Source organism: Grammomys surdaster, unplaced genomic scaffold, assembly GCF_004785775.1.
Source record: "Grammomys surdaster isolate TR1022 unplaced genomic scaffold, NIH_TR_1.0 126313, whole genome shotgun sequence".
NCBI classification, from domain to species: domain Eukaryota; kingdom Metazoa; phylum Chordata; class Mammalia; order Rodentia; family Muridae; genus Grammomys; species Grammomys surdaster.
The window spans coordinates 11056580-11083347 of record NW_021621113.1 but is presented as its reverse complement, the minus strand read 5'-3'; the positions used below and the strand labels follow the sequence as shown (position 1 = coordinate 11083347).

At 42.9% G+C, this 26768-nt stretch overlaps 1 protein-coding gene across 3 annotated transcripts in view; it reads right to left on the bottom strand.

Annotated features, from left to right (window-relative positions):
• Positions 1 to 26768, bottom strand: part of Hp1bp3 (heterochromatin protein 1 binding protein 3) — a 29302-nt gene extending 2534 nt beyond the window's left edge. Inside the window, exons 1-12 of one of the 3 annotated variants that reach the window (XM_028759565.1) lie at positions 26716 to 26768; positions 21245 to 21427; positions 20774 to 20876; positions 19148 to 19301; positions 16730 to 16889; positions 13556 to 13699; positions 11998 to 12075; positions 11222 to 11376; positions 7362 to 7452; positions 3807 to 3966; positions 1171 to 1282; positions 4 to 120 (exon numbers count right to left, since the gene is read on the bottom strand). In XM_028759565.1, the coding sequence (XP_028615398.1) occupies positions 4 to 120; positions 1171 to 1282; positions 3807 to 3966; positions 7362 to 7452; positions 11222 to 11376; positions 11998 to 12075; positions 13556 to 13699; positions 16730 to 16889; positions 19148 to 19301; positions 20774 to 20876; positions 21245 to 21340 (1370 nt within the window). In that variant the 5' untranslated portion in view covers positions 21341 to 21427; positions 26716 to 26768. Of the gene's footprint in view, positions 1 to 3; positions 121 to 1170; positions 1283 to 3806; positions 3967 to 7361; positions 7453 to 11221; positions 11377 to 11997; positions 12076 to 13555; positions 13700 to 16729; positions 16890 to 19147; positions 19302 to 20773; positions 20877 to 21244; positions 21428 to 26177; positions 26197 to 26715 lie in introns of those variants that run through there. The other 2 variants (XM_028759566.1, XM_028759567.1) reach the window with 2 other exon arrangements.

The following is a 26768-nucleotide window of genomic DNA, read 5'->3' as shown; positions in this document are numbered from 1 at the left end:
TACCTCCTCTTGGGTGGTGGTTCTTCATCCTCAGAGTCTTCTGATGATTCACCTTCATCCTCATCCTCATCTTCATCCTCAGAGCCATCTGACTCTTTCTTTGGAAATAGAACTCCTGGGCTAAGATGGGGGGAAATGTAAGACATCATCTTGTAGGATGAGGAAAAGAATGTGAACTTAGATGCCTGTCACCAGACACACACAACTTTATTCAGAGTCCCCCAGAAATGTCAAGTTAGACTACAAGTATCTGCTTAGAATTTAACCTATTTTGAACATATGTACAAAGTCACCATAAATCTAGGAAGCTCCATGTTTTAACCCCCTTCCTCCCATCATTTAGTAACACAGATTGTCACTATTTAGTAAGTGGTCACCAATCTTCTGCCATAACACACAGCAGTGAATGGTCTACAGAACAATAACCTTGTTTTGCCTTCATAATACTGGCAGATAACTATAAGACCAAAACTCTTCAACGTTTTAAACAAATCAGGAAAGAATTGTATCCCCTAAACTTTTTGTAAACGTTTTTCTGTTAGTATTTCCATAAATTAAAACATGTATATAACTATTCAATTTATTTAATGTATGAAAGCTTAAGTGTAAAGATATAAAAGTGTCTATGTTTTTAAGAATAACTATGTAAGAAAGTGTCAATGCAGAGTCAGTAAAGCAGGCTCCTTGTGGCACAGGCTATGGCATCTTACTAATAAAGCATAAGAGAGTTCCAGCACCAACACATAGAAACATGTGCAGCTAAGAGCTTCATGTATGCTTCTGTTCGACAGTTAAATACATCATGAACAGGAGACAGGTTTTCAAACAGAAGTTTGAAGAAGGCAGAATTACGATTTGTGGGCGAGATCCGGGTTCTCCACATCTGATTTTCTGGGTGATTAATTAGTATTTAATTCTCTTTCAATCTGACTGTTGCTATTACTTAAAAAGATAGAGAATGATCATGGAATGACTGTCCAAGAACTGGCTAACCAATAGCAGTGTCAAGACAGTGGGAATGCAGCTCTAGTGATAACCTTTTGGTAGTCGATATTTTCAGATAGTTGCAATTCAGGATAGCAGGAATGAGACAAGCTATGTTAGCCCAGGCTTGTAAGCAGGCAGCAGACACAAGTGCACAGCGGCCAATGCTTCACTGAGGGCGCTCACCTGGGGTAATAGGGGAAGCACAGCTGGAAGGTGCCGCTGAAGCCCTTCCCCGAGATCTGCTCCAGCCACCCGTTCTTCTCACATCTCTGCAGAGTTTTTTTCAGCAAATGCACTTTACAAAAAAATTCAAGAAGGAAGAAAATGTTTATATATTCAGATTTGGTCAGCCAACCACAACTAAATGCAAACCATGTCAACACTGACAACACTGATCACAGACACACACTGGCATAGTCCTTTGTGCATGACTGCATTATTTATAATTAGTTCATAAAACAATTATTTTGTGCCAATAAATTTGGCTGGTTATATTGAAAAAGTGAAAGGAAACATTAGAATCCATTGAGTCAAACACTTTTTTTTCCCCCCACAGAAAAAGTAAACAGGTGTTTAGAATGAAATAACTGTCTTGATCTAGAGGTCAAGAGTCTTGTTCTTGGGCTGGTGAGATGGCTCACAACCATCTGTGATGCCCTGTGATGGTGTGTCTGAAGACAGCTACAGTGTACTTACATATAATAAATAAATAAACTTAAAAAAAAAAAAGTCTTGTTCTTGGGTAGGTAGCATATACCTGGTTAATAACAGTTCTGAATCCACTCATTCAAGCATCTAACATGTAACCTCTGGTTAGATGGCAACAGTCACAGAGCCATTGCAGCACACTGGGAAACAGCAGAGCCGCAGTGTGCATCTGGACCCTACAACTAGCAGCTGGAGACAGATCCACATGAACACGCTGACCATCGGGAGCACAAAGGAGGTAAGCAGGATATCAAAAATAAGATAATTTAATTAGTAAAAGATAGGCTCAGATGGGCATTGGTGGTACATACCTTTAATCCCAGAACCTGGGAGGCAAAGACAGGTGGATCTCTGAGTTCGAGGCCAGCCTGGTTAGTAGAGTAAGTTCCAGGACAGTAAGAGCTACACAATCTTGAAAAAAAAAAAAAATCAAACAAAACCCCAACCTCTTTAAAAAAAATAAAAGATAGCCTCAGTATAATTGAAAATGAAAACATTATTAAATAGGCTTCTTGGCTGGTTGCTGTGGTGTGTGTAAGCTTAACTACTTGAGAGGCTAGGGCAGAAGATTTCAAGTTCAAAGTCAGCCAGCACCCACTCCTCTAGAGCCTCTTCTCTATAGTCCTGTAGTTCTCTGTAGTTCTCACTCAGGGATATGCCTGCCTCGGACTCCTGAGTGCTGGGATTAAAACATGCGCCGCTACCTCCAGGCCAGCCAAGGGGACTTAATAAGACTCTGTATTAAGAAAGATAATTGTTGCCGGGCAGTGATGGCACACGCCTTTAATCTCAGCACTTGGGAAGTAGAGGCAGGCAGATTTATGAGTTCGAGGCCAGCCTGGTCTACAGAGTGAGAGAGTGAGTTCCAGGACAGGCAGGGCTACACAGAAAAACCCCGTCTTGAAAAACAAAACAAAAACAAAAAACCAAAACCAAAACAAAACAAAAACCAAAAACAAACAAACAAACAAACAAAAAAAGCCAGATAATTGTTCAGGCCAGGTGTAATGGCACATGCCTTTATTCCAAGTACTCCAGATAGGCGGACTGCTGAGCTAGAGGTCAGCCTGCTTTGCAGTGAGTTCTAGGTCATCCAGGGCTGCAGAGTGAGACCCTCTCTCAAACAAAACCCCACGTGCTTCAAATTATAGTTCTTTTGTTTTACTGAGATAGGATGTTGCTTTGTTACCAGGCCGGCCTCAAACTACTAGGTTTCAGTGATCTTCTCACCTAAGCCTCCCAAGTACCAGGAACAGTACTTGGGACAAGTAAAGAGCTGTTAATAGGACAAGTACCAGTAGCACGAACTATCACATAAGGCAAAAATTATTTAAATATACTAGTTTGTAGCTTCTGTTATTTACAGAATTTCCATATTCTTCATACTAAACCCTTGCAATCTAGTAGCTCTTGATAAGATGCCAACTTTGCCACTCTCTACCAATATGTGAGAAAATGCTGCTAAGTACTGAATTATAGACTAGTGTCTAATTTCAAAGCAATACTTTGGATAAATGTAATTTCCTGTATAGGGCTTAAGTCAATAACAACCTCTGATTTGGAGTCGTTACAAATCGAGAAGCCCCACCAGTAATACCAGTAACCTCACACTTGAAAGGCTGAGGCCTAAGGAGTTTGAGTTTCATGCTAGCCTAGGTGAAACAATGAGACATTATCTCAAAAATGAAACCTGTAAGGGATGGAGAGTCAGCTCGGCAGTCAAACGTGCTTCCTGCTCTTCCACAGGCTGTGAGTTTGACCACAGAGCTCATGTTTAGGCTCTCACAACCATCTACAGCTTTAGCTACAGAGGATGTAATACTGTGTGTTCTGATCTCTGCAGGGACCAGAAGACATGTGGCATACATTCTCAACCACTCTCTCTGTCTCTCTCCTCCCTTCTTCCCTCCCCCTCTCTCATACACAGACACACAGACTCACAGACACACACACACAGACACACGCACACACATAAACAAAAATACTAAAAGTTAACAGCTCTTTAAAAAGCATAAAAATCAGTCTTGATTATTCCTCAGTGACTGCTTCCTGCGTCAACACCAGCAGTTGTCCTCTAGCCCCAGGGACATGCACACAGCTCAGCCTCTTACTTTGATAGTTGGAATTGGTCCCTGGGTGGTTCTCCAGGACATACTTCTTCAGAGCAGTGGTGGAGCAGGTCTTCGGTTCATTCATGGCAGCAATGGCAGACAAGATTGCATATTCCATCAGGCTCCCACCAAGCAGGGGTTTCTCCCCTGATTTCTTCAGCTGTTTTCCAAGGAGGAAGAGAAAAGCATCAAGACAACACTTTCCCAAAGCAGGTCAAGACAAGACTCCTCTGCACCAGTTGGGTCGGCGCTCCTGCGTCAGCACAGATGTCTTACAATGGATTATCAGGTCAGGGACTTTCTCTTCCCACTCACCAGGTTTTAATTTAATTGAGGAGTCCCAACCCTCTTTTGGGTCTTTTTATTCTTCTTCCATTAACCCCTCCAACCCTCCTAAAACAGCAATAGGTATTTTGAATCTGAAGGGACTGACATCTTTATGCCTTGTGCCATGAAAAATATCATACAATTATATGGCTCAATTCCAGGCTGAGACTAAGAGATAAAGATCAGTAACAATTAAGATGGATATGGTGGTGCACACCTTTATTCCAGCACTTGGGAGGCAGAGGCAGGAGGATCTCTGAGTTTGAGGCCAGTTTAGTCTACGGAGTGAGTTCCAGGACAGCAGACAGCCAGGGCTACACAGAGAAACCCTGAGGGGGGGGGACAGAGGAGGAGGAAGAAGAAGAAGAAGAGGAGGAAGGAGGAAGGAGGAGGAGGAGGAAGAAAAGGAGGAGGGAAGAAGGGAGGGGGGAGGGAAGGGAGAGGGAGATGGAGATGGAGGGAGAGAGACAGAGAGACAAACAGAGAGAGAGAGAGAGAGAGAAAGAGAGAGAGAGAGAGAGAGAGAGAGAGAGAGAGAGAGAGAGAGAGAGAGATATTAGTACCCATTAGCCAAATAGGAAAAGAAAGTGGGAATGCTGTATTGGGTTACTTATTTTTTGAGACAGAGTTGCATTTAACAAAAAGTCTGGCTTCAAACTTGTATGTAAATATGGCTCATTTAGTAGGCTGCTTGTCTAGCATAGATGAAGCTCTGTGTTCAAAAATCAACATCCCATAAACCAGTGATGGTGGCAATTGCCTGTAACCCCAAGACTTAGGAGATAAGAACAGAAGAATCAGAAGTTCAAAGTCATATAGAAAGTTCAAGGGTAGCCTGATTACCTGAGTCCTTGTCTTGTGTAAAAAGTAAAACGACAAAAATTTAGGAAAAATATTTCAAGTTCTATATTTGACTAGGGACTCTGATGTATAGTAAACAGCTCCTAACAAACGCTCAGTTTTTAAAATAGGCAAGAGTTCTTTCATTTTTTAAAAAGTTCTTTATAGAACAATTTCATGAGAGAAAATGCAAAGACGAGCATGTGCACAAGTAATGTACTGGCGTCATTACTTGCTCATTAAACATGCTCATGAAAACCTCGAGAGAGAGCGCTCCCCCACAAGCTGGACCAGGACGACACAGACTGACAAGGCTGGGGATGACGATGCAGAGAAACCACAGGTCTGTAGGAATGTGAAATGGTGTAGTCCTGCTCACTGTGGCCAGCAAGGCTACTCCTAGCTACTGACTTCACTCAAAGAAAGCATGTATTTACACAAGGCACTCTTACACAAACGTTTACAGACAGTATACATAATTAACTAAAGTAGAAACAATCCAAATATGCAACTCATGCATGGATAAACTAGGTATGGATACAAGCTAACACATGGAAAAATTCAGACATTATGCTAAGTAGATAGGGCAAATAGAAAAGGACACTCAAGGAATAATTTCTTCTGGATGAAACGTGTGAAGAAGGGTCAGCAGACCTTGTAGGCTGTCTAAAGCTAAGGGTAAAAAAGCACAAGTGACGGGCCGGGCGGTGGTGGCGCACGCCTTTAATCCCAGCACTTGGGAGGCAGAGGCAGGAGGATCTCTGAGTTCGAGAGTTCGAGGCTAGCCTGGTCTACAGAGTGAGTTCCAGGACAGCCAGGACTACACAGAGAAACCCTGTCTCGAAAAAACCAAAAAAAAAAAAGCACAAGCGACTGCAATAGTCACAGGGATATTTCCAGGGCGACAGCAGGTCCCAAAACTTAACTTTGGAGACAGTTATACCACTAAAAAGTCACCAAAACTAGGTTAATCATAGATTTTATTTTTTAATTTTTATTTATTTATTTATTTTTGGTTTTTCAAGACAGGGTTTCTCTGTGTGGCCCTGGCTGTCCTGGAACTCACTCTGTAGACCAGGCTGGCCTCGAACTCAGAAATCCGCCAGCCTCTGCCTCCTAACTGCTGGGATTAAAGGCATGCGCCACCACTGCCCAGCTATAAATTTTAACTTAAATCAACAAAGCTGCTAAAACAATCTACTATTTACTGAGTTTTGGTGTGGTATCAAGAAGTAATATCCACAAATATCTGAAATCTATCTCATCTATCTTTATTTATGCATAAGGATGGCCTTTCTTCATAAATTGAAAAGACACTAAATAAAACAACTTAAGGTAAGACATTAAAAACATTAGCAAAAATATAAAAAATGTTTCTCTTAACCAAATTTTTGAAGACATAGCTATTTTTCATGGAAAAAAGACATTATTCACCATGTAAAGGGTCCAGTGTTATCAAATTTTGTTTGTTTTCTATTTTTTGAGATAGTTTATTGCTACCTATCTATGGCAGTCCTGTATTCATTCGGTAGACCAGACTGGCCTCGAATTCATGGCAACTCCCCTGCATCTGCCTTCCCAGTGTAGGATTAAGGCAGGAGTCACTGGTTACTATGATTTTTGTGTATGGGTATCAAGCAGCCAAGGCTGTCTGTGAGCCTTACCACCACAGAGCCAAAAGGACTCCACCAAGTCTCCCGTTTCTACAGCCCAGCGCTCTGCACCCTGTGGGCTGCTTTCAGAGTTAATGTAAAAGCCTTTCCCACCAGTCAGCAGGCAGAGACAGGCAGATCTGAGTCTAAGGCCAACCTGGTCTACAGAGTGAGTTCCAGGATAGCCAGGGTGACACAGAGAAACCCTGTCTCAGAAAACAAAACAATGTAAAATGTCCAGTTTTTCCAATATTTATTGTTACATTTAGTTACTGTTGGCTAATTATGTGGACACACACACGCATGCACGCATGCTGCACACATGCACACACGTGCGCGCACGCAACCATGACACATGTGGAGGTCAGAGCTAAACTTTCAATAGTTGCTTCTCTCATTCCACCACATGGGTCCTGGGGACAGAACTCAAGTCATCAGACTTGAAGCCAAGCACCTGTACCTACTGTGTTATCTTGCCACTTCTTTTTATTTCTTGAGACATGGCCTCTCTATGTAGCTCATGCTGGTTTTGAATCTGAACTCTTTCTACCTCAGTCTCCTGAGCCTGAGATTACAAGTGTCTGCCACCATGCTGGGCTCTTAGATTTAATTTCTAATTTAATAAACATTAACAGATGTTAACACATAAAAAACATTTTTTTAAAGTCTTCAACAGTTTGAGAATAAAAGAGGTTCTTTGAGAACCAGTTTGACAAGCAAGCCTTCAGATGCTAACCTGGAATGTTCCCGAAGCACCTTTGCCAGTTATCTGCTCTAACTGGCCTCTCTCTACTGCTCTCTGCAGAGCATTCTTCAACAACTGGGGCCTGTAGAGAGAAATAAAAACAGTGATAAATATATCAAAGAAAGAAGACTTGCAGAAATAGACATGAGGCTATTTCCAGATCTAAAGTTGTTAAAAAGACAAAAAGCAGAACAGCAAACCGAACCGCAGGCATCCTGGACAGGCAGAACTTCTTCCCTTCTAAAGAAGCTGTTACTGACATATACACAGTCCTCACATGTAGTACAAACTTTCTAACTGCCAGAGCATGCCAAGACCCTGGACTGACCTTACTACCATCAAGACTGATGAATGCCCTAAACATTAAACAAAGCAAAGACATGGGGTCTTACTATGTGGCCCACGCCACACAAAGATTTTGGCTTTCATCATACCAATCAAATTCATGGAACATGTAAAAGTATTTAAAGAAAAAAAAGGGTGGGGGCAACTTTATAGAGATAGATGACATGTTCTGAGGAATAGCACACCTCAAGGTGACCTCTGGCCTCCACGTACACACATACAAGTGGGCTTGTAACCCCCACATGTACACATCCAATCACCTCACAAAGGAAAGTGAAGTAGCAAGGGATGCTGCAAGCACCTTAATACGGGAAGCAAATTTATGTTGTTGCACAATACTGACGGGGACGAAGTGATTAAGGCACGTCCATCGTGATGACACTTGAAGTATAACAAAAACCCTACGATACATGAGATCCTATGCTTTATTGTTTTTTAAAGATTTGTTTTTATTTTATGTATGTGAATACACTGTTGCTGTCTTCAGACACACACCAGAAGAGGGCATCGGATTCCTTTAGAGATGGTTGTGAGCCACCTTGTGGTTCCTGGGAATTAACTCAGGACCTCTGGAAGAGCAGTCAGTCTTAACCACTGACCCATCTCTCCAGCCCCCATGGAATCCTATCTCAAAAAAAAAAAAGGAAGGCTGTCAGGACTCCATGGAGACAGCTGAGAGAAGGAATATGGCTGTACAGAACAAAAAGGGGGAAAGAGCTTCAAGAAAAGGGATGGTCTCAGTTTTTCAGTCTACTGCTGTCCAGAATGCTTCAACCATTCAGAAACTGTCTGAGGTGGTTAGAACAGCAGTGCAAACATCACTGTCTGCATAAACCCATAACAGAGCAACTGTGACAACTGAAACGCTGTGTTCTGCACTTCCTGAAAGGAGAGCCAAGTGTGGTACACACCTTTAAGATCAGCTCTCATAAGGGAGAGACAAAGGCAGGCAGATTTCTGTGAATTCAAGGCCAACCTGGTCTACATAGTGAGACCCTGTCTTGAACACGAACACACACACACAGTCACTCTAAATTACTCAGAATTTTATGTTTAAATCATAAAGATAGACTATGTAAGTTAATAAGCCTTCTCCCTTTAAGGAAGTTCTTACTAACTTATTTTATGGGCACATGTATATACATGACAACATGGAGAGGCAGTTCTCTTTTCCCATGTGGGTCCTGGGGACCACACTAAGGGTAGGCTTGGCAGCAAGTACCTTTACTCACTGAGGCATCTCCATGGCCCCTATTTACTATTAAATAAAACCTGAGCTATCACAGCAAACAGAAAATGACTAAAGTTGATAGAAGAGGGTTTTTTAAATATTTATTTTTATGTTTATTCACTTTTATGCCTGAGTGTGTGTGTCTGTGTTAATGCATGTCTGTCTGTCTGTCTGTACACCATGTGCCTGGTATCTGAGGAGGCATAAGGCCCTGTGGAACTAGATAGCTGTGCGCTACCATTCAAGTACTGGAAATCAAACCTGGGTCATCCAGAATAGCCAGCACTCCTAACGATGGAGCCACCATTTCACCCAACATGAAAAGCGTTACAGGGCCGGGCAGTGGTGGCGCACGCCTTTAATCCCAGCACTTGGGAGGCAGAGGCAGGCGGATTTCTGAGTTCGAGGCCAGCCTGGTCTACAAAGTGAGTTCCAGGACAGCCAGGGCTACACAGAGAAACCCTGTCTCGAAAAACAAACAAACAAACAAAAAAAAAAAAAAAAAAAGAAAAGCGTTACAGGGACTGTGAAGATGGCTCTCTGGGTGTGGTGGTGTGAATGGCCCCCACAGGCTCCTATGTTTGAACACTTGGTCCCCAGTTGCTGAACTGTTTGGGAAGGATTAGCAGATGTAGCTTTGTTAGAGAGGTGTGTTGTAAGGGTGGACTCTGAGGTTTCAAAGGACTGGTGCCATTCTCACTGTGTCTTTGCTCTGCCATCATGGATTCTAACCCTCTGACCTCAGAAACCCAATTAAGCATTTTCTTTTGTATGCTACCCTGTTGTATGGTGTTCTGTCACAGCAACAGAAAAGAAACTAAGACAATGGGTAAAATGCTTGCCAGGTAAGTATGAAGACTGAAGCTCAGACCCCCAGAAACCATGTAAAAGCCAAGTGTGTGTGGTAGTCCACCAGTATTTCCAGCTTACAGAAGGCAGGGGAAAAAAAACCCAAAAACAACTCTTAGAGCAAATTAGGGAGCCAGACTAGCCAAACGATTCAGTGGCACAATCAAGATAGACTTTTAGCATCAACTTCAGACCTCTGTAAGTGCACATGCATCTGAACACACAAACACATGTCCCCACACATACTCTAAATGCCTACGCACATTATGTACTGGAGTGTGGTGGTACACACTATGAGTCCATTACTTCAGAAGTGGAAGCAAGAGGATTAGCAACTCAAGACAATCCTATTACATAGCAAGTTTGTGGCTAGCCTGGGCTACATGAAACCTGTCTCAAATCATTCCTTCTGCAGGAAGGATTGATTCAATACTGGTTCAAAAAATTTTAGGGCGAAGGAGCTATACCTATATTGAATATCACTTTCTCCTTACCATTGTTACATATATCATAAAATCTATTAATATAACATTTATATTGGGTATTTTAAATATTCTAGGGAAGATTTAAAGTATACCAGAGGACAAGACCAACTATGCAGGACTGTAATACCAGCAGGTACTTAGTAGGCTGAGGCAGGACAATCACAAGTTTAAGGCATGTCTAGACAATTGAATGTAGCAATGTGTCAACATAAAAAGTAAGAAGAGGAGCCAGGTATGGCTGGCTGGCTCAGGCTGGCTCAGGGGTCGAGGCTTCCTTAGCGCATAAAGCCCCAGCCTCACCTGCAAAGCACACACAGAAGCCAGGAGTAACTCTACAACTCAAGAGGCAGAAGCCTCAAGACTAAGTTTGATGGCAGTCTAGGCTACACAGTGAGTTCCTATCTTAAAAACAAAAGATATCATACAAAAAGTCATGCACTGTATCTACTGCTCACAAATGTATCACCATGTCTCACTATGTAAGAAATATGCTTGAGTAGTTCTAAGTTTTTGGTTTCAAGGAGGTTCCTGGAACCAAATTCTGCACAGGTACTGACTGGTGAGGGACAGGTAAACTCTATTAGGATATGAATATGAAAGAATATGAGCCAGGCGGTGGTGGCGCACGCCTTTAATCCCAGCACTTGGGAGGCAGAGGCAGGCGGATTTCTGAGTTCAAGGACTGCCAGGGCTACACAGAGAAACCCTGTCTCGAGAAACCAAAAAAAAAAAAAAGAAAAAGAAAGAATATGAAAAGAACAACAAAAACCCCTACACACAACATGGAAAAAAACATATGTAATAAAGATACAAAATAAATAAATAAATTTTAAAAAACATTAAAAAAAAAGATTTAATTCTGGCTCACCCCAAAGCAATCCTTCACTATTTCATCTATAGCCTTTCTCAGGAAGGGGTGTAAGGGTGCAGCGTGCTAATACCTGATGTCCACTCTAAGCTTAGGGTAATACTGAGACACATATTTCCTGATGAGACTGTAGGAAGCTTCTTTAGGTTCACAGAGTCGGGTAAAAGCCAACGGGAGAACATCTTCCAACTTTACTTGTGGTTCTGGATCCACTGCAGAGCCCTTCTTCTGCAACACAGCATCGCAAGTTACATCCTCACAGACCAAACAACCGTCAGCCCACTTGCTACCTACAATTCCAGGGCAGCTAGGGATAGGTCTCAAAAATAAAAATTATTAAATTTAATTTTCAATGTATTAAACTTCCAGAGTTGTAAGAATAATACAGATCATCATGATTTTAATCATTGGCATAGACAAATATTATTTCACTTTTTAAATTTGAGCCATAGTTTTGTTTTGTTTTAATCAATGAAACTGTGTTGTATGTTAGTACTTACAGAAATATGAAGACAAAAGGGATCTGAGTACAGTTTGGGGTTTGGTCTGAGCAGAAATGTACTTATATAGCTCTTTAGATTAAAATACATTTCACAACAAAGAGTGTAATTCATACAGTTGCCCATACCTCAACATCAGGCACTGAAGACCACAGGCAGCAGGGCTGGAGTGCTAAGGTGTGCAGGCTGCTACTGTACTCACTGACTTGGAGAAATCACTTACAGCCTCTCAAGGTCGTAAGAGGAAGGCTGCACTTCCAGTAGTGCTCCTCACACGGGCCCTCAGTCACTGCTCCGTCTTCAGCAGTAGTAACAGTACTTTAACACTCAAACTGCGGCACAGACTTACCTTTCTGTCTTTGGATTTCTGAGGTGTTTTTGATTTCTGGACCACAACAAAACTGCCAGATGCACCTTTTCCTTTTACCTAAAGTAAATGAAATTGATGTTACTCCTGTAGTGAGTGTGTAGCCCTACACTGGATGGTTACAGAGCCTGACGTGAAAGCTAGTGTGCAGGAAGTACTGCCTAAGTCTGCAGAGAACCAACACTGGAGTTGAAGAGTCAAGACCTGGGGCACGACACATTTAAAAAAAGTAATCTCCACACAACAGGAACCATTTTAATCATTGATGAACCTGTAAGTACCCAGCACAAAGAATACACTGAGTAAATACTGTAGCACTAACTAGTCCTTGAGAGCTCCAGCACCTGTCTGACTAGCACAGAACCTGAAGCCATCGCTCTCTGTGGATAGAAAGCACCCCAGCAGCTCGGGGACTGTGATGATCTAGATCCTAGGATGAACTCTTTTTGGTACCATGGTTCTTTTTCTCACTGTGGACTTTTGAAGAGTACTCTTGATGAAATAAAGTCCATTTATGTTTTAGAATTGTCATGACTTTTTTCCAGGGCAGGGTGACCAGGACTTTATGCCTGCTCAGGCAAGTATTCTAGCTGGAGCTGCAATGCACGCCCTAAGCTGTTCCAACTCCAAGGAATACTTTGAAGAACTAAGCAAAGTAGTACAGATCATGCCTGAAATCAGTGTTAGATCTACTCAGGCCTCATCTGACACTCTTTGGCACTCAAGCGTTAACAGTTTATATAATAACCAGTTAAAATGAGTCTACCTACAAGCCAATTTTTAAGTAACCAATTAAGTCAGATAAATTAAATTTTAGAGCTAACAAACCTAACACAAAAGCAAGTTGTCTTCTGCTATGACAATATAGTATTCCCTAACCTTGTTATCACTTTCAGAGATATGTAATTTCAAGCACAAGCCAATCTCCAAACATACAACCAATAGTACAACAGGCAGAGAAAAGCACACCACTGTATAGCCTCTATTAAGAGTGACCTGCAGGCTGGAGAGATGGCTCAGTGGTTAAGAGCACTCGCTGCTCTTCCAGAGAAGCTAGGTTCAGTTCTCTGCAGCCACATGGCACCTCACAACTGTTGTCTCCAGTTCCAGAGACAATGACACAGACATACATGCAGGCAAGATGCCATTGCATATGAAATAAGAATAAATAAATAAAGTAAAAGAAAAACAGAGTGACCTACAAAGCCAGCTGGCGGTGGTGGTGCACACCTTTAATCCTAGTACTCAGGAGGCAGAGGCAGGCGAAGCTCTGAGCTCCAGGCCAGCCAGGGCTACACAGAGAAACCCTGTCTCAAAACAAACAAACAAACAAAAAAAAAAAAAAAGAAAAGAAAAAAAAAAAGTGACCTACAAAGGCAACTGCTGTCTGGGCTCTGAGGCTCACCTGGTAAGACTAGGTCCTGTGTTATTTCAGCCACATAGCTTACTTTTGACAAAAGAAGGATACACAACTATTGTTAGAAATGGACTTAGCACAGCTGACATATGAAGTACTCTCATTTCTGCAGTGGTGTGATACCTGTTTGATGACTCCTCTGTTTAACTCTCTTTTCAGTGCTTGCTTAAGCAGATAGCCCCTTCTCTCCAGATCCAGAGAAGGGTACTTATGAATGATGTACTTTCGAATAGCAACCACTGATGCGCCACTCTTCTGGAAGCATGCCTGCACCAAACCAGACAGATGATGTTAGTTATTTTTGGTTAGAGACTCTGAGTGGTTTTCTAAACGAGTTCTTTCAGAAGTGAGCTTAATGGTAAAGAGGCAGAGGAATGGACAGCGCTTCAGTCCAGTCCAGTTAGGCTTGTAAGGCTGTGGAGAATAACACTAACAAGTGCTTCTGCAACAATCCTTTGGTTTCCTGCAACAATCTGAATTTTTCAATATCACAGGAATTGCTGGGTATGGTGGCTCACACCTATAATCTCACCACTCAGGAGTTGGAGGTAGGTGCAAATGCAAGGCCAACCTGGGCTACAGAGTAAGACCCTGTCTTTAAAAAGCAATAACCAGCAACACACAAACTATAAATATTTTAAGAGTAAATGAAAATCCCTTTTCCACTTTAATTCTAGCCTGTATTTATAACAGTATTGATTGTGAACTTGATAGAGTCTAGAGTCACATAGAGATAGGCCTTTGGGCATAACTGTGAGAGACACTCTGAAGTTAACTGAGGTGGGAAGACTCATCGTAACTGTGAGTGTGGCCACTCCCTGGGCAGGACTCCTGGGCTGTATAAATAGAGAGGGGGACTGCGCAAACGCATGATCCATTGCTCTTCCTCTGTCTACAGATAGAAAACAACCATCTGCTTCTCCCCATCCCAACCTTCCTTTTGAGACATGGTCTCTCTGTGTAGTTCTGCCTGTCCTGAAACCAGGTAGAGTAGGCTGGCCTGAATTCACAGAGATCCACTTGCCTCTGACTACTGAGTACTGGAATTAAAGGTCCACACCTGGCATGACTACCTGTTTCAAGCTCCTACAGCCTCGACCTTCAGTCCACGATGGGCAGTACTTTGAACTGTGAACTAAAATAAACCCTTCTCTGGTGCTAGAGATGGCTGAGCAGTTAACAGCACTTGCTGATCTTACAGAGGACTTATGTACAATTTCTATCACTCATATGGCAGTTGACAACCACCTGCAATGTCACCTCTATAGAACTCAACACTCACTTCCGGCATCTATGGGCACTAGGCATGAAATATGGTGCAAATAAATACATAAAGGCAAAACACCCATACATAAATATATAAAATGAATACATCGTTAAAAAATAAGAAGCAGCAGTAGTACATGCCTTTAATGCCTGAACTGGGAAGGCAGAGGCAAGGGCATCTCTGAGTTCAAAGCCAATCTGCTCTACAGGACAGCCAGGACTACACAAAGAGACCAAACTAAAAGCCCAAACTCTTCCTTAACTTGCTTTTAAAGAGTATATTTTGTCCCAGGAACAGGAAAAGAAATGAAGACAATTTAGAACACAGACAGATCTTTACCATTAAATTGAAGGAAACACCACAATCCTATTACATAGTGTCAGTTCACTGTAAGCACATAGGACCAATACTTCTCCCATGCTTTTTTTTTGTTGTTGTTGCTGTTTTTTTGAGTTTTGTTTGTTTGTTTATTTTGTTTTTTGTTTTTTTGAGACTGGGTTTCTCTGTGTAGCCCTGGCTATCCTGGAACTCACTCTGTAGACCAGGCTGGCCTCAAACTCCACCTGCCTCTGCCTCCCAAGTGCTGGGATTAAAGATATGCACCACCACTGGCTTGTATGTAAAATTCTTTAAAAGAGAGGCTATGTAAAGAATAGAGATCTTGCCAGACAGTGGGAAGAGCACCTTTAATCCCAGTACTCCAGAGGCAGAGGCAGAAACAGAAGCAGGAAGATCTTTGTGAATTCAAGACCAACCTGGTCTATAGGGCAAGATCCAGGACAGCCAGAACTGTTATACAAAGAAACTCTGTCTCAAAAAAAAGAAAGAAAAAAAAAAAAAAGAATCTCTAGAAACCTGGCTAGAAAGCTGGCTAAATATGCTCTTAGAGAGCCTGGACTTGGTTCCCAGCACCAACATGGTAGCTCAAAACTACCTGTAACTCCAATTCCAGAGTGTCCAATGCCCTCTTCAGGCATCCAAAGGCTCCTGAACACATATGATTCAATAAACTCAAATAGGCATACATGGAAACAAAAGTAAAATAAATCTTCTGGTTTTAAACACAAAGTGGGAGGGGGAAAGAAGGATTTAGGCTTAATATGTATGAGGCTTGCTGCTGGACCCCAACAGTGAGGGTGTTAGGGCCTTGCATAATACAGTGTTAGATTACCCTTTCATTTGGTGCTTGTCCTGGCAACAAAACCCTGTAATCTTGCAGAAGAATCACCAATTCAAAGTCATCCTTGACTAATAGGGAGCTCAAGGTCATTCAACTTGTGCCTCATCATGAAATCCACCCTGACCCCAGAAGACTACAAGAGCCACATATGCTAATGAAGCCAACGAATTACACTGAAGTCGTCATGCTATGTAAGAAGGCTAACTTACAATAGTTTACAATTAGTGAAGAACCAAAGCAGTAGAATTTACTTGAAGTTTATTTTAGGTATGAAAAGTGGTACATATGAGATGCTTAGGTGTACAGACAAAACTTGAGAATAATTTTTAATAAAAATTCTGAGTGTTTGCTAATGACTTTATTTTAGATGTGCATATGTGTGTATGTGATGTATGCAGGGGTACCCACAGAGGGTATCTGGCTCCTGGAGCTGTATTTACAGTCATGAGCTGATTGTTAATGTGGGTGCTGAGAATGAAATTCAAGTCCTCTGTTAAGAGCAGCAAATGTTCATTAACTGCTAAATCATCTCTCCAGCCCCTCGATATGAGTTTTTAAAAACAAATGTGCCAGCACTAAGGAGGAAGCAGCAGGCTGATCTCTGAGTTCAAGGCCAGCCTGGTCTACAGGGCAAGTTCTAGGACAGCCAGGGCTACACAGAAAAACCCTGTCTCGGGAGTGGGGGTGCTTATCAAACGTAATTATAGCAGAAAAACAAGTGTCTCCTGTGATGAATCTCCTTTAAGAAGCAAAGCAGGAATTCTAATGTCTGGACAAAATAAGCCGTTTTGAAATAAGGAAAAGATGAAGAGGGAAAGCCTGAGTTGAAATGCTTGAAGTAACAACTTGCCTTAATGGCCTCAGTTAAGATTGCATCCATCTTGGGCCGTGGGGAGGAAGCCATCGGTGTTTGTTTCTGGGCCCTGGCTAGCTGGCTGGCAGAGAGAGTAGCCCAGGCAGGGATTGTTTTTTTCACTTTCTTCTCCTTTTCTTTAGACTGATCCTTCTCACTTAAAAACAAAGTTTTCATTATACAAGATGAACTCTTCAGAAAGAGGCACAGTCAACATTTGTATTCAAGGATTTCCCACATTTGCATTCCACACAGAAAGACTATACATACTTTAGGAGTAAACACCTTCTGTACTGAGCACGTGCAACTTTCTTTCCTATTATTAGTCACTAAGTAACACAGCACAGCAACTGTCTACAAAGTACTCACACTGTCTCAGGTATTAGAAGTATAGGTAGGTTAAACACAGAGGAGGAAGCATCTAACTTACATGTAACACTACATCAACTTACAGGAAGGACTTCAGCACCCACAGATCTTGGTACTATAGGGGTCCTACAACCAATGGCCCTCTAGTATCAAAGGACAGCCAGAAAAAGAAAAAAGAAAAGGCTACGGAGGGAGAGCCCGGTTTAGAGGCTGTAGTCCCAGCACTCAGAAAGCACAATGACCCTAGGTTCGATGTTAAACTGGCCTAGACTCAAGTTCCAGGACAGCAACAGCTATGAAATAAAGCCTTGGGAGAAAAGTTTTATTTATTTATTTATTTATTTATTTATTTATTTATTTACATTGAGGTGATATATAAAACAAGCAAAAATTTACAAAATATAACATTAAAAACTTCCTGGTACTATAATTAAATCAAGAAGGCCCTCTTAGATAATGAGCTAGAAAGATATTTCTCTTAGGGGTAACAAAGGGCAATCACATTAACTTTCCCTAAAACCAAAGTGAAAATTCTGAATGGAGAGACAGCTCAGCAATAAGAAAGAGTATGGCTGTTCTTCCAGAGAACCTGGGATTGATTCCAGTGCACATAAAATGGCTCACAACCATCTCAAAGGATCCAACACCCTCTTCTACCTTCCATGGCACCAGCAGGCACTATGCACAAACAGGCAAGCAAAATACCCATACATATAAAAAATAATAAAAATTAATAATCATGACAACAGATGCAATAGGATATGGGGAAAGAACATTAAGTCACAATTACTTCTCAGCACTGAAACAGTAAAACAACATCAACTACCTTTAAGGTAAAGAATAAAAAATTTGGCCAGGCAGTGGTGGTACACGCCTTTAATTATAGCACTTGGGGAGATAGATGCAGGCAGATCTCGTGAGTTTGAGGTTAGCCTGGTCTACAGAACAAGTTCCAGAACAGACAGGGCTACCCAGAGAAACCCTGTCTCAAAAAAATAAATAAAACAGAGAAATGAAAAAATTTGAAGCTGCCAGGCAGTGGTGGCGCACGCCTTTAATCCCAGCACTTGGGAGGCAGAGACAGGTGGATTTCCGAGGCCAGCCTGGTCTACAGAGTGAGTTCCAGGACAGCCAGGACTACACAGAGAAACCCTGTCTCGAAAAACCAAAAAAAAAAAAAAAATTGAAGCTAGAGATGATATAAAATTCATTTTAAGTAGTAACAGCAATCCACTTACCTAACAGAAGTATTGAAATACTAAAAAATATGGCATAGCCAATAAAAAGCACAGATCTTACTCTTAATGGGAATAAAAGATGTCTAAGTAATCCATGGGAAAGGTATGACTGTTACTAGGTGTCCTCAATCGCTCTCCAGTTTTCTTTTTAAAAGGAAGCCAGGCATGGTGGCAAACACGCCTAACTCAGTACTGGAGATGTGGACACATGAGGACTCTCATTATAAGTCCTCAAAATGTGTTTGTCCCTTCTTCGCTCAAGAAAAAAGAAAAAAAAAACAAACAAAAACAAGTTCAACAACAGCCATCTTCATACACAGATCGAAGTAAACCATCAACTGCAAGTCTTCCCTGCAGAGCTCAGGCACCCATACAGAGCTTATGTTGCTCACTAAGTGACGTAAGCACGTATTCTAATAAGCACATAAAAACAGCTCACTGTTGGCATGGAGGTAGGAACAAATGGTAAAGTGTCTTTTAAGTCAGGTTTTAGCAGTTACTTACCCTTTCTTACTGAGAGTCTAACAAAGCTTAAAGTATCAAATGTTCCTTTAATAAATTCTAAGCATGAAAACATGCTCCAAAGCAAACAGGAAGCACTTAGTCAGATACCATCTAACTAACCCTACAAAGTCTAACTGGCATAAATGTGCAGAATGAAACTTTTTCAAACAGTAACTGTAAGAAGTAATAAACACAGACTGTCAACCCCTAGCATCAACGGGTGTTCTGGTACACTCACACGGTCCGTGTCCAGTCTTTCCATACAGCCTTCACTTATCAACAGCAAGGAAGCAGGACTGCTTACTCTTTTTTGGTTTCCTCAGCAGACTTGTTCTCTTCCTTCTCTGCACTCTCAGGCTCCCCCTTAGGCTGCTCTGCCTCACTGGATGTAGCAGGTGGGGTCTCATTCCCTTGTTCTTCTACAGTAGAGATAGATTCCTCTGAACTTCCATCTGGTTCTAAAACATTAGGTGAGCATCAAGTAGATACATTAAAACCTCCCCCTCATAGTCAATAAAGTAAAAAACATGTTACTTAACAGACCTGCCAACCGTTCAAATGAAAAGATGCATTCTAATATGAATCACCACATGGCTTTGGAGTATGAGTGCTACCTACCACTGCACTACCCGGCCTGCCACTGTCTTCCATGGTGCTAAATCATTCAAGTTGCCTATTCAAGTGTTTACCCAGACCATTGTATGAGAAATACCCAACACTGCATGAACTGGCTATGGTGGCACACATGGTAATCCCAGCACTTGGTAGGTAGAGGTGAAGACATGAGTTCAAGGGTTCAAGGTCACACTTGTCTACTCAGCAAGTTCCTGAGCTTACTGTGTTAAGCTCAAACTCTTGTCTCAAGAAAGAAAAAAAGTTTTAAAAGAAATAGAGCCTAGGGGGCTGGAGAGATGGCTCAGTGACTAAGAGCACTGACTGCTCTTCCAGAGGTCCTGAGTTCAATTCCCAGCAACCACATGGTGGCTCACAACCATCTGTAATGGGATCAGATGCCCTCTTCTGGTGTATGTCTGAAGGCAGCTGCAATATACTCATATAAATAAAATAAATATAAGAAGTGTTGTGTGGCAGTTTAGGGGATGGTGTCATCCTATAGCCCTGACTGGCCTCAGATTCAAAGCCACCTTTCAGTCTTCACAGTCTATATCATTCTACCCCATGGCCTGTGACCTGAGGCTGTGAGAGATACAGTGGTCATCAGCTCACTGCCCACACTAAGTTTCACACTCCCCTCTCTCTAGGCATGGATGCCTAAGCTGAGTATTGCACTTAAGGACTTTGAGACAAAGAAAAAGCCCTGACAGGGAAAGAGAATGGTGGTGTGCTAATCCTGCAAACTTGAGCTATGCGGGGAGAAGATAAAATGAAAGGGGTAAAGAGAGAAGAAAAAAGTCATAAAACAAAGACTAACAGGAGAAAGGACGGGAAGCTAGAAATGGCAGGAAGGAAACCGTTCTGCGGGCTGATAGACTTATTCTGTCTTCACTCCTTGTACCTACCTGAGTGGCTCATCTCTTCCCTGCTAAGGCAAACCACACCCAGTGTTGGATAACCCACATACTTCTCTATGGCCTCCTGGTGATTCCACTGCCCATCCTGAAGACCCAAGCCATCCTGAATTCCAGAGACATCTCTCCCAGGACACTTATGTCAAAAATGTCACACCAGTTGCTTCTCATTGCTGCTTTTAATTCCAGGAACATTACACTTCACTTTCCAAAAGGCTTCAAAGAGAAAATGCACTCTCCCATTACCCACGAGGTCCAGCACCACACACAAACAGCTCCCTCCCTTCCAGTGCTTTTAACACTTTGCTATGAACATGAGAACAATTAAGCTCAAAAATATTTCTGGAGTACTTCAAATTGGAGTGTTTTTGTCTTTTTAAACTGTGGCTGCTTTACTTTACCTGGCTTTTCTTCCTCTCCTTCAGCAAGTTTGCTTTTGGGCGGAGTTTCCCGGGTAGAATTCACAGCTCGACGACGTATAGGCATGGTGCTATCTTCTGCTTTCTAAGAAAAAAGATGCCCATAATCACACAGGCATAGAGAGTTCTCTTCTGTCTCTCTCAAGGGACCTGACTGGGTGTCAAAGGTGTGGGAGAATTCTTCAAGTCAACTCCAGGATCTGATACAAATTACTTTTAACAAGGTACTTTTTTAAGTGGAACATGATTATTAAAATATTTAAAATATTTTAGATAGAACTTCAAATTGAAAGTTATAGGTAATTTGGAATCAACTTAGAAGGTTGAAAGTTTTATAAGGAATTTGAGGGGAAAGGGGAAAGGAATTTGAGATGAAAAGAACTCTGTATCTATGCAGAGCCTGAAGTCAGGGGTTGATCCAAGAGTGAGCTTCAAGAATGCATCAGCCCCTACCTCACCTAACTTGTCCGCGTTGATCAGCTGAGCTCCTACTATAAGTGGGAGTGCCTTAGGATGGATGAGTTCACCTTGAGACATATCAGTTGCCATTTAAAATAATTCCTAGGCCTGAACACTGGTGACCCTCTGAAGCCTCTGCTGTTAATCCTAATGGCTTCAGTGTGGTGAAGAGTCAACCTAAAGCATAGAAGAGACTTGGTGTGAAGATCAACAGAAACACAGCTAAACTAAAACATCGAAATTCAATATTCCAAAAAGAATTAATATAATGATAAAACTTAAGTTACAGATGACTTAGTTATCACTAAAAAAACAAAAAACAAAAAACAAAAAAACAAAAGACAACATTATCAACATATAACAATGAAGCAAGGCTAAGAGGGACGCGTAAGCCACAGCAGCTTTGCAGTTTCCACAGGAACAAAAGCAGCAAGGACAACAATGGGCTAAGGAACCTAACTCCAATCCCTCTTGCCACTGTCTGGAATTTCGGCAGGAGAATAAGGGCAGGTCTGGCCAAGGATCCCTTTTCTAGATGACTTGTGGTTATTATTTGAATGGGGTCAAGAAAAGTAACTGCAATTTTTAACTCTGATAGAACAGTAAATTTTTTTCCTCATTAAAGGGAAAACCAAAGTGTAAAACTACTACTGAGGACTCAGCACTGCAGGACTCCAGAGGCAGGGAGGTGAGTTAAGATCACCACCTAGAAGAAGTGTTCTTCCACAGCTCTGTCCTAGTGTGACGTAAGGTAATGCATAGAGTAAAAAGGCATAGTCAAATATCTATGAATTCAGTGACATGGTGCTACATGCCTGGAACCCTAGACCTCAGGAAGCTGAGGCCGGAGAGGATACAATCTCAATCCTGAACTTTAGGCCATCCTGAGCTAAAGAACTAGCTCTTTCCTTAACAACAAGTGAACAAACAAACAAGAACCTGCAAATAAATAAACATCATGTAGTCACCGACGTTTACCTGATCATCAACATACCTGTGTCCTTAAAAAGAAAAAAGAAAAACACCAGAGGGGCCACATTCAGCTGGTAAAGTGTCATGTAAGCATGCGAACCTGCGGCGTTTAGATTCTGAACATGCATGTAAAAGCTGCATGTGGTGGTACTCATCTATAACCTCTGCCCTGGAATAGATCCCCAAAGCTCAACAGCTAACCAGTGTAGGTGAAATGACGAAGCCCAGGCTTGGTGTGAGACTCTGTCTCACAATATAAGATGGAGAGCATCTGAGGAAGACTCCTGTCTGTGACCTCTGGCCTCCACACCTGTACATGTATATGCAAGCAATACATACAATCTAAATCTAGGACCCTGATATTCTACAATAAAATTAGTAGATGAAAATGACTATTTAAGTGTTTAGGCCTCTGTGCTAACAAGCAATTAGCAAAGATGGTGAATAATTGATTTAATTTCTACTTTAATCTGAGTCTTTTAGACATTTAAGACCTTTTAGCATGTCATGTAATAGTCCCAGGCCACAACAAACTAGGGTAAAACTTGAAAACATCAAACAGAGTGTTTTCAGCCAGAGAGAATCTTCTGGAAACAAAGCAGCGATTCCACACTTCTGCATATGGTGATGCAAAGATAGCTGAAAGAATGCAGCTCGGACAGTGCTCTCAACAAGATCAGGAATGCAAGATCACCCAGTCCTTCCTCAGTCTGCCCACTCAGATTGCCCAAAAAATATCTCATTGACAATAGCAAATTAGAAATAGCTACAAATATTTCAAATTCTCGACAGTCACATAACCAATGTAAAACATGCTAAGTCTAGTGTTGCATTCATTTAACCTCAGCATTAGGGGTAAAAGAGGCAAAGGCAGAGAGATCTCTGAGTGTGAAACCAGTCTGGCCTTCACAATGAGTTCCAGGACAGCCAGGGTCACACAGAGAAACTCAGTCTCAAATCCTATCCTGACCAAAAAAAACAAAAAAACAAAAACCCAAAAACAAACAAAGAAACCAAAACAAAACAACCCAGGATGGCTCACGACATTACTTCATTTGTTGGCATGAGGATTTCAGTGCAAACAAGAAGTACTTATGTAACAATGTATTTTCCCTGAAAGTAACAAGGAAAGTAAATAAAGGTGGTATTTCCCAGGCAAACACCACATAGGAGTAAACCATTATGATCACATCATCCTTTGGAAAGTGACAAAGCTGAAGAATTCTTTCTAACCTACAATAACACTAGGTGGGAGAGCATGCTATACAGGAACACACACACTCATGTGCGCACACACACACACACACACACACACACACACACACACACACACACAGCCCGAGACCCTCAGGAAATAAATGTACTTGCAGACAGACAAGCCTGATCACCTGAGTCTGAGCCCTGCTATGCACAGGGCAGTTAGGAGAACCTACTTCTCAAGGTTGCCTTCTGACTTCAGCACAAGCATGGTGGTGAGCACATGCCCCACACTCTCCATCCCAAATAAATGCATGTAGTAAAAAATTACGCCGGGCGGTGGTGGCGCACGCCTTTAATCCCAGCACTCGGGAGGCAGAGACAGGTGGATTCCTGAGTTCGAGGCCAGCCTGGTCTACAGAGTGAGTTCCAGGACAGCCAGGGCTACACAGAGAAACCCTGTCTCGAAAAACCAAAAATAAATAAATAAATAAATAAATAAATAAGTAAATAATAAAATTACATGTATTTTCTTTTACAAGTAAATGTATGTAATAAAAACCACCTATAGTTATTTGGGGGAAAATATTTAAAAACATCTGCCTCAGCTCTGAATCTATTTACTAAAGACCACAGAATGCCAACCCATAGCTTTTTTTTTTTTTTGTCCTTCTGTAATAGGCTTAGTGGGTTGTTAAATTCACTTTTTGTTTGAAACATAGAGTTTCACTATGTAGTTCTGTCGAGGAAATACGTCTTCAAACCCACAGAGATCCACCTGTGTTTCCTAAGTGCTGGGATTAAAGTCGTGTGCCACTATGTGTGCCCAGCTTATTAAATTCACTTTTCATTAACAGCTAACAGAGCCACATGGCTGGGCAGCCAGGACTGCCGTGACATTATCAGTGTGCCTTGTAACAGACTGTTTGTTACAACACTCTGAACGATGAGAACTTTCACCCAGGTGTATTAGCTCCCAGCCAGGACATTTTTGGGGGGGATGGGAGCCAAGAAGGCCTTAAGTAGCCCAGGTTGGCATCAAAACTTGGTATGTAGCAGAGGATGACTGAACTCTCAGCCCACCTCCCCAGTGCTGGTGTTACAGCCGCACACCACTGTGGAAATGGATAGGGTTTGTTTTCCTACTGAGTCACAGATACAAACTGGGTGCCTAAAAGATAGCAGGGTCAGAATGAGAGTTCCACAAATATTTGTTAAAAGAATGAAAATGGTTCTTTAACCTGGCTTCATATGGTGTGGAAACCAAAATATATTTTCACTTGGGTTTATAAAGTTCTCCTATGGCCACAATCTTTGGGTTCTTTTTATCTGGATGATAGAATAGTAACATGTCTTACTTTTGACAAGGGAGATGCCTAAATTGTTTTATTACAGGCAATAAAAACTTGCAGAAGTAGCAAGCCCAATTTCATGGTTGTAGTTTATTCCATTAGAATAGGTCTGGGGCTACAGCATGTATTTCAAATCACTGCTATTCTTTAGAATCAGCCTTTATATATATATATATATATAACAACATTCATAGATATATATATATATATATATATCAAGGATGCCAGGATTTTCTGTCACTGTAAACTCCATGTAATATACATACTTTCTAATGACACTAAATACCTCACATAGCTCCCAGGTTTAGTTTCCTCACTCAGATAAAGCATCGTGATTGCTGGCCACTTTCCCATTTCATTAATTAGCATGTAGTGATGTCTGTCATGGCCGGGGATAGAAGCCGATCAAACAAACACAGCTCCGCACGCTCCAGTTAAGACTTGCATCGGCACAGGCTTCAGTAGCTTCCTGGTCAGCTTTCAGTTATCCACCTCCTAAGTATGAAAACTAGGGCCAAGAACCTCAATCTTAACGCTAATACAAGTGAACACTCAGGTGACAGTTCACACTAGCACCCCCGAGCACTCACACACAGGAGGCTGAGGAGGAGGAGCAGAGTCCCACCCAACGAAGCATTAGGGAGACTGCCTCAAAAACAAAACAAAACAAAATTTGAGATCAGCTTTGAACAAATTACTCTGAGACCGAAAAAGGTACAACGAATTGAAAAAGCTTGTGGCAGTTTTATATGGCCTATGCTGATGACGATAAAGTTGAAGATTAAAAAAAAAAACTTTAAACGCTTTTCTAATAGCTTCTAGGCCTTTCGGCTGAGATCAAATGCAAAATGACTCTACCCACATTTCATGTCTAAGATGCTTGCGCATGAAGTCTAGGTCTAAGACTCCAAAGCAATGACAGTCGGAGAAGCGCAGGAAGCTACCTGGGGAGAAGTCATGCATGAGCACTTCTGGCTGTGCGGGAGGGTTTAGCTTCAAGTGCGCTATGGAAGACTGGCTGGTTAAGTCTAAATCAACTCGGGCCTGGGCTTAAGACGGCTGACACTGACAATCCTGCGTCGGCCTAGGGAGCGCCGCTGGGCTGAGGGAGGTGTAGGCTCGCGGGAACATAGAAGCGCAAGGCTGTCAGGGTAGCGGCGGCGGCGACAGCAGCGAAGCGACAGTGCCCAGAGGCTGAGCATCGCCTGGAAGAGCAGCCAAGACAAAGGCGCGAGCGGCCGCGCGACAGAGCCGTGGCGGCGGAAGCGCAGAGCTGGCGGAGCGGGGACCGAGACCGGCGCGGGGCTGCTGAGGGTGGTAGCAGAGGTTCGGCGCTGGGACCGCTCCGCGCTCCGGTCTGCGGGGACGCGGCGGCGACCCGCGGGGCCTCAGCTCCGCACACTCACCACTGGGAACTCCGTAATGGCGGCCACGGCGGCGGCGGGGGCGGAGAACCCGGGGGGGCGGGCCCGCCGCAGCCAGTCACTACCGCCGGCATCTTTCGAACCGGCTTGAAGACAGTTGACAGTAGGCCGAGTGGAGGGCGCGGCGGAAGTCGGGCCACGGGGCCTCGGAGCATGCGCGAGCCCGCAGCCAATAGGGCTCTGCGGCGCACGACGGAGCATGCGTACTGAGACTCGGGGGGGGGGGGGAGAACACGACCAGGGAAGAGCTGCCCCTCCTCCCCAAGTCCAAACAAAACAAGGGCGGGAGCGCGCGCCGCAGGGCCCAGGAGGCCCGCGCGCCAGGGGCAGGGGGCAGGTGGCGGGCGCGACGCGAGGGGGCGCAGCGGCCGTGGCGGACGGACAAAAGCCTCCGGCTTTCGGTCCCCGCGTCCCGCCTCTTGCGCCCGGGCAGCGGCGTCAGCGCCCAGGCCGGTGGCCTGCGCCACTCGCTCGCGGAGCCCGTGCCCACTCCCTGCGCGCCAGGTCCGTCCCGCGTTACCTCTGAGCTCCGGAGCCCGCGTCCCGTACGGCCTCTCAGCGTTGCCGTGGACC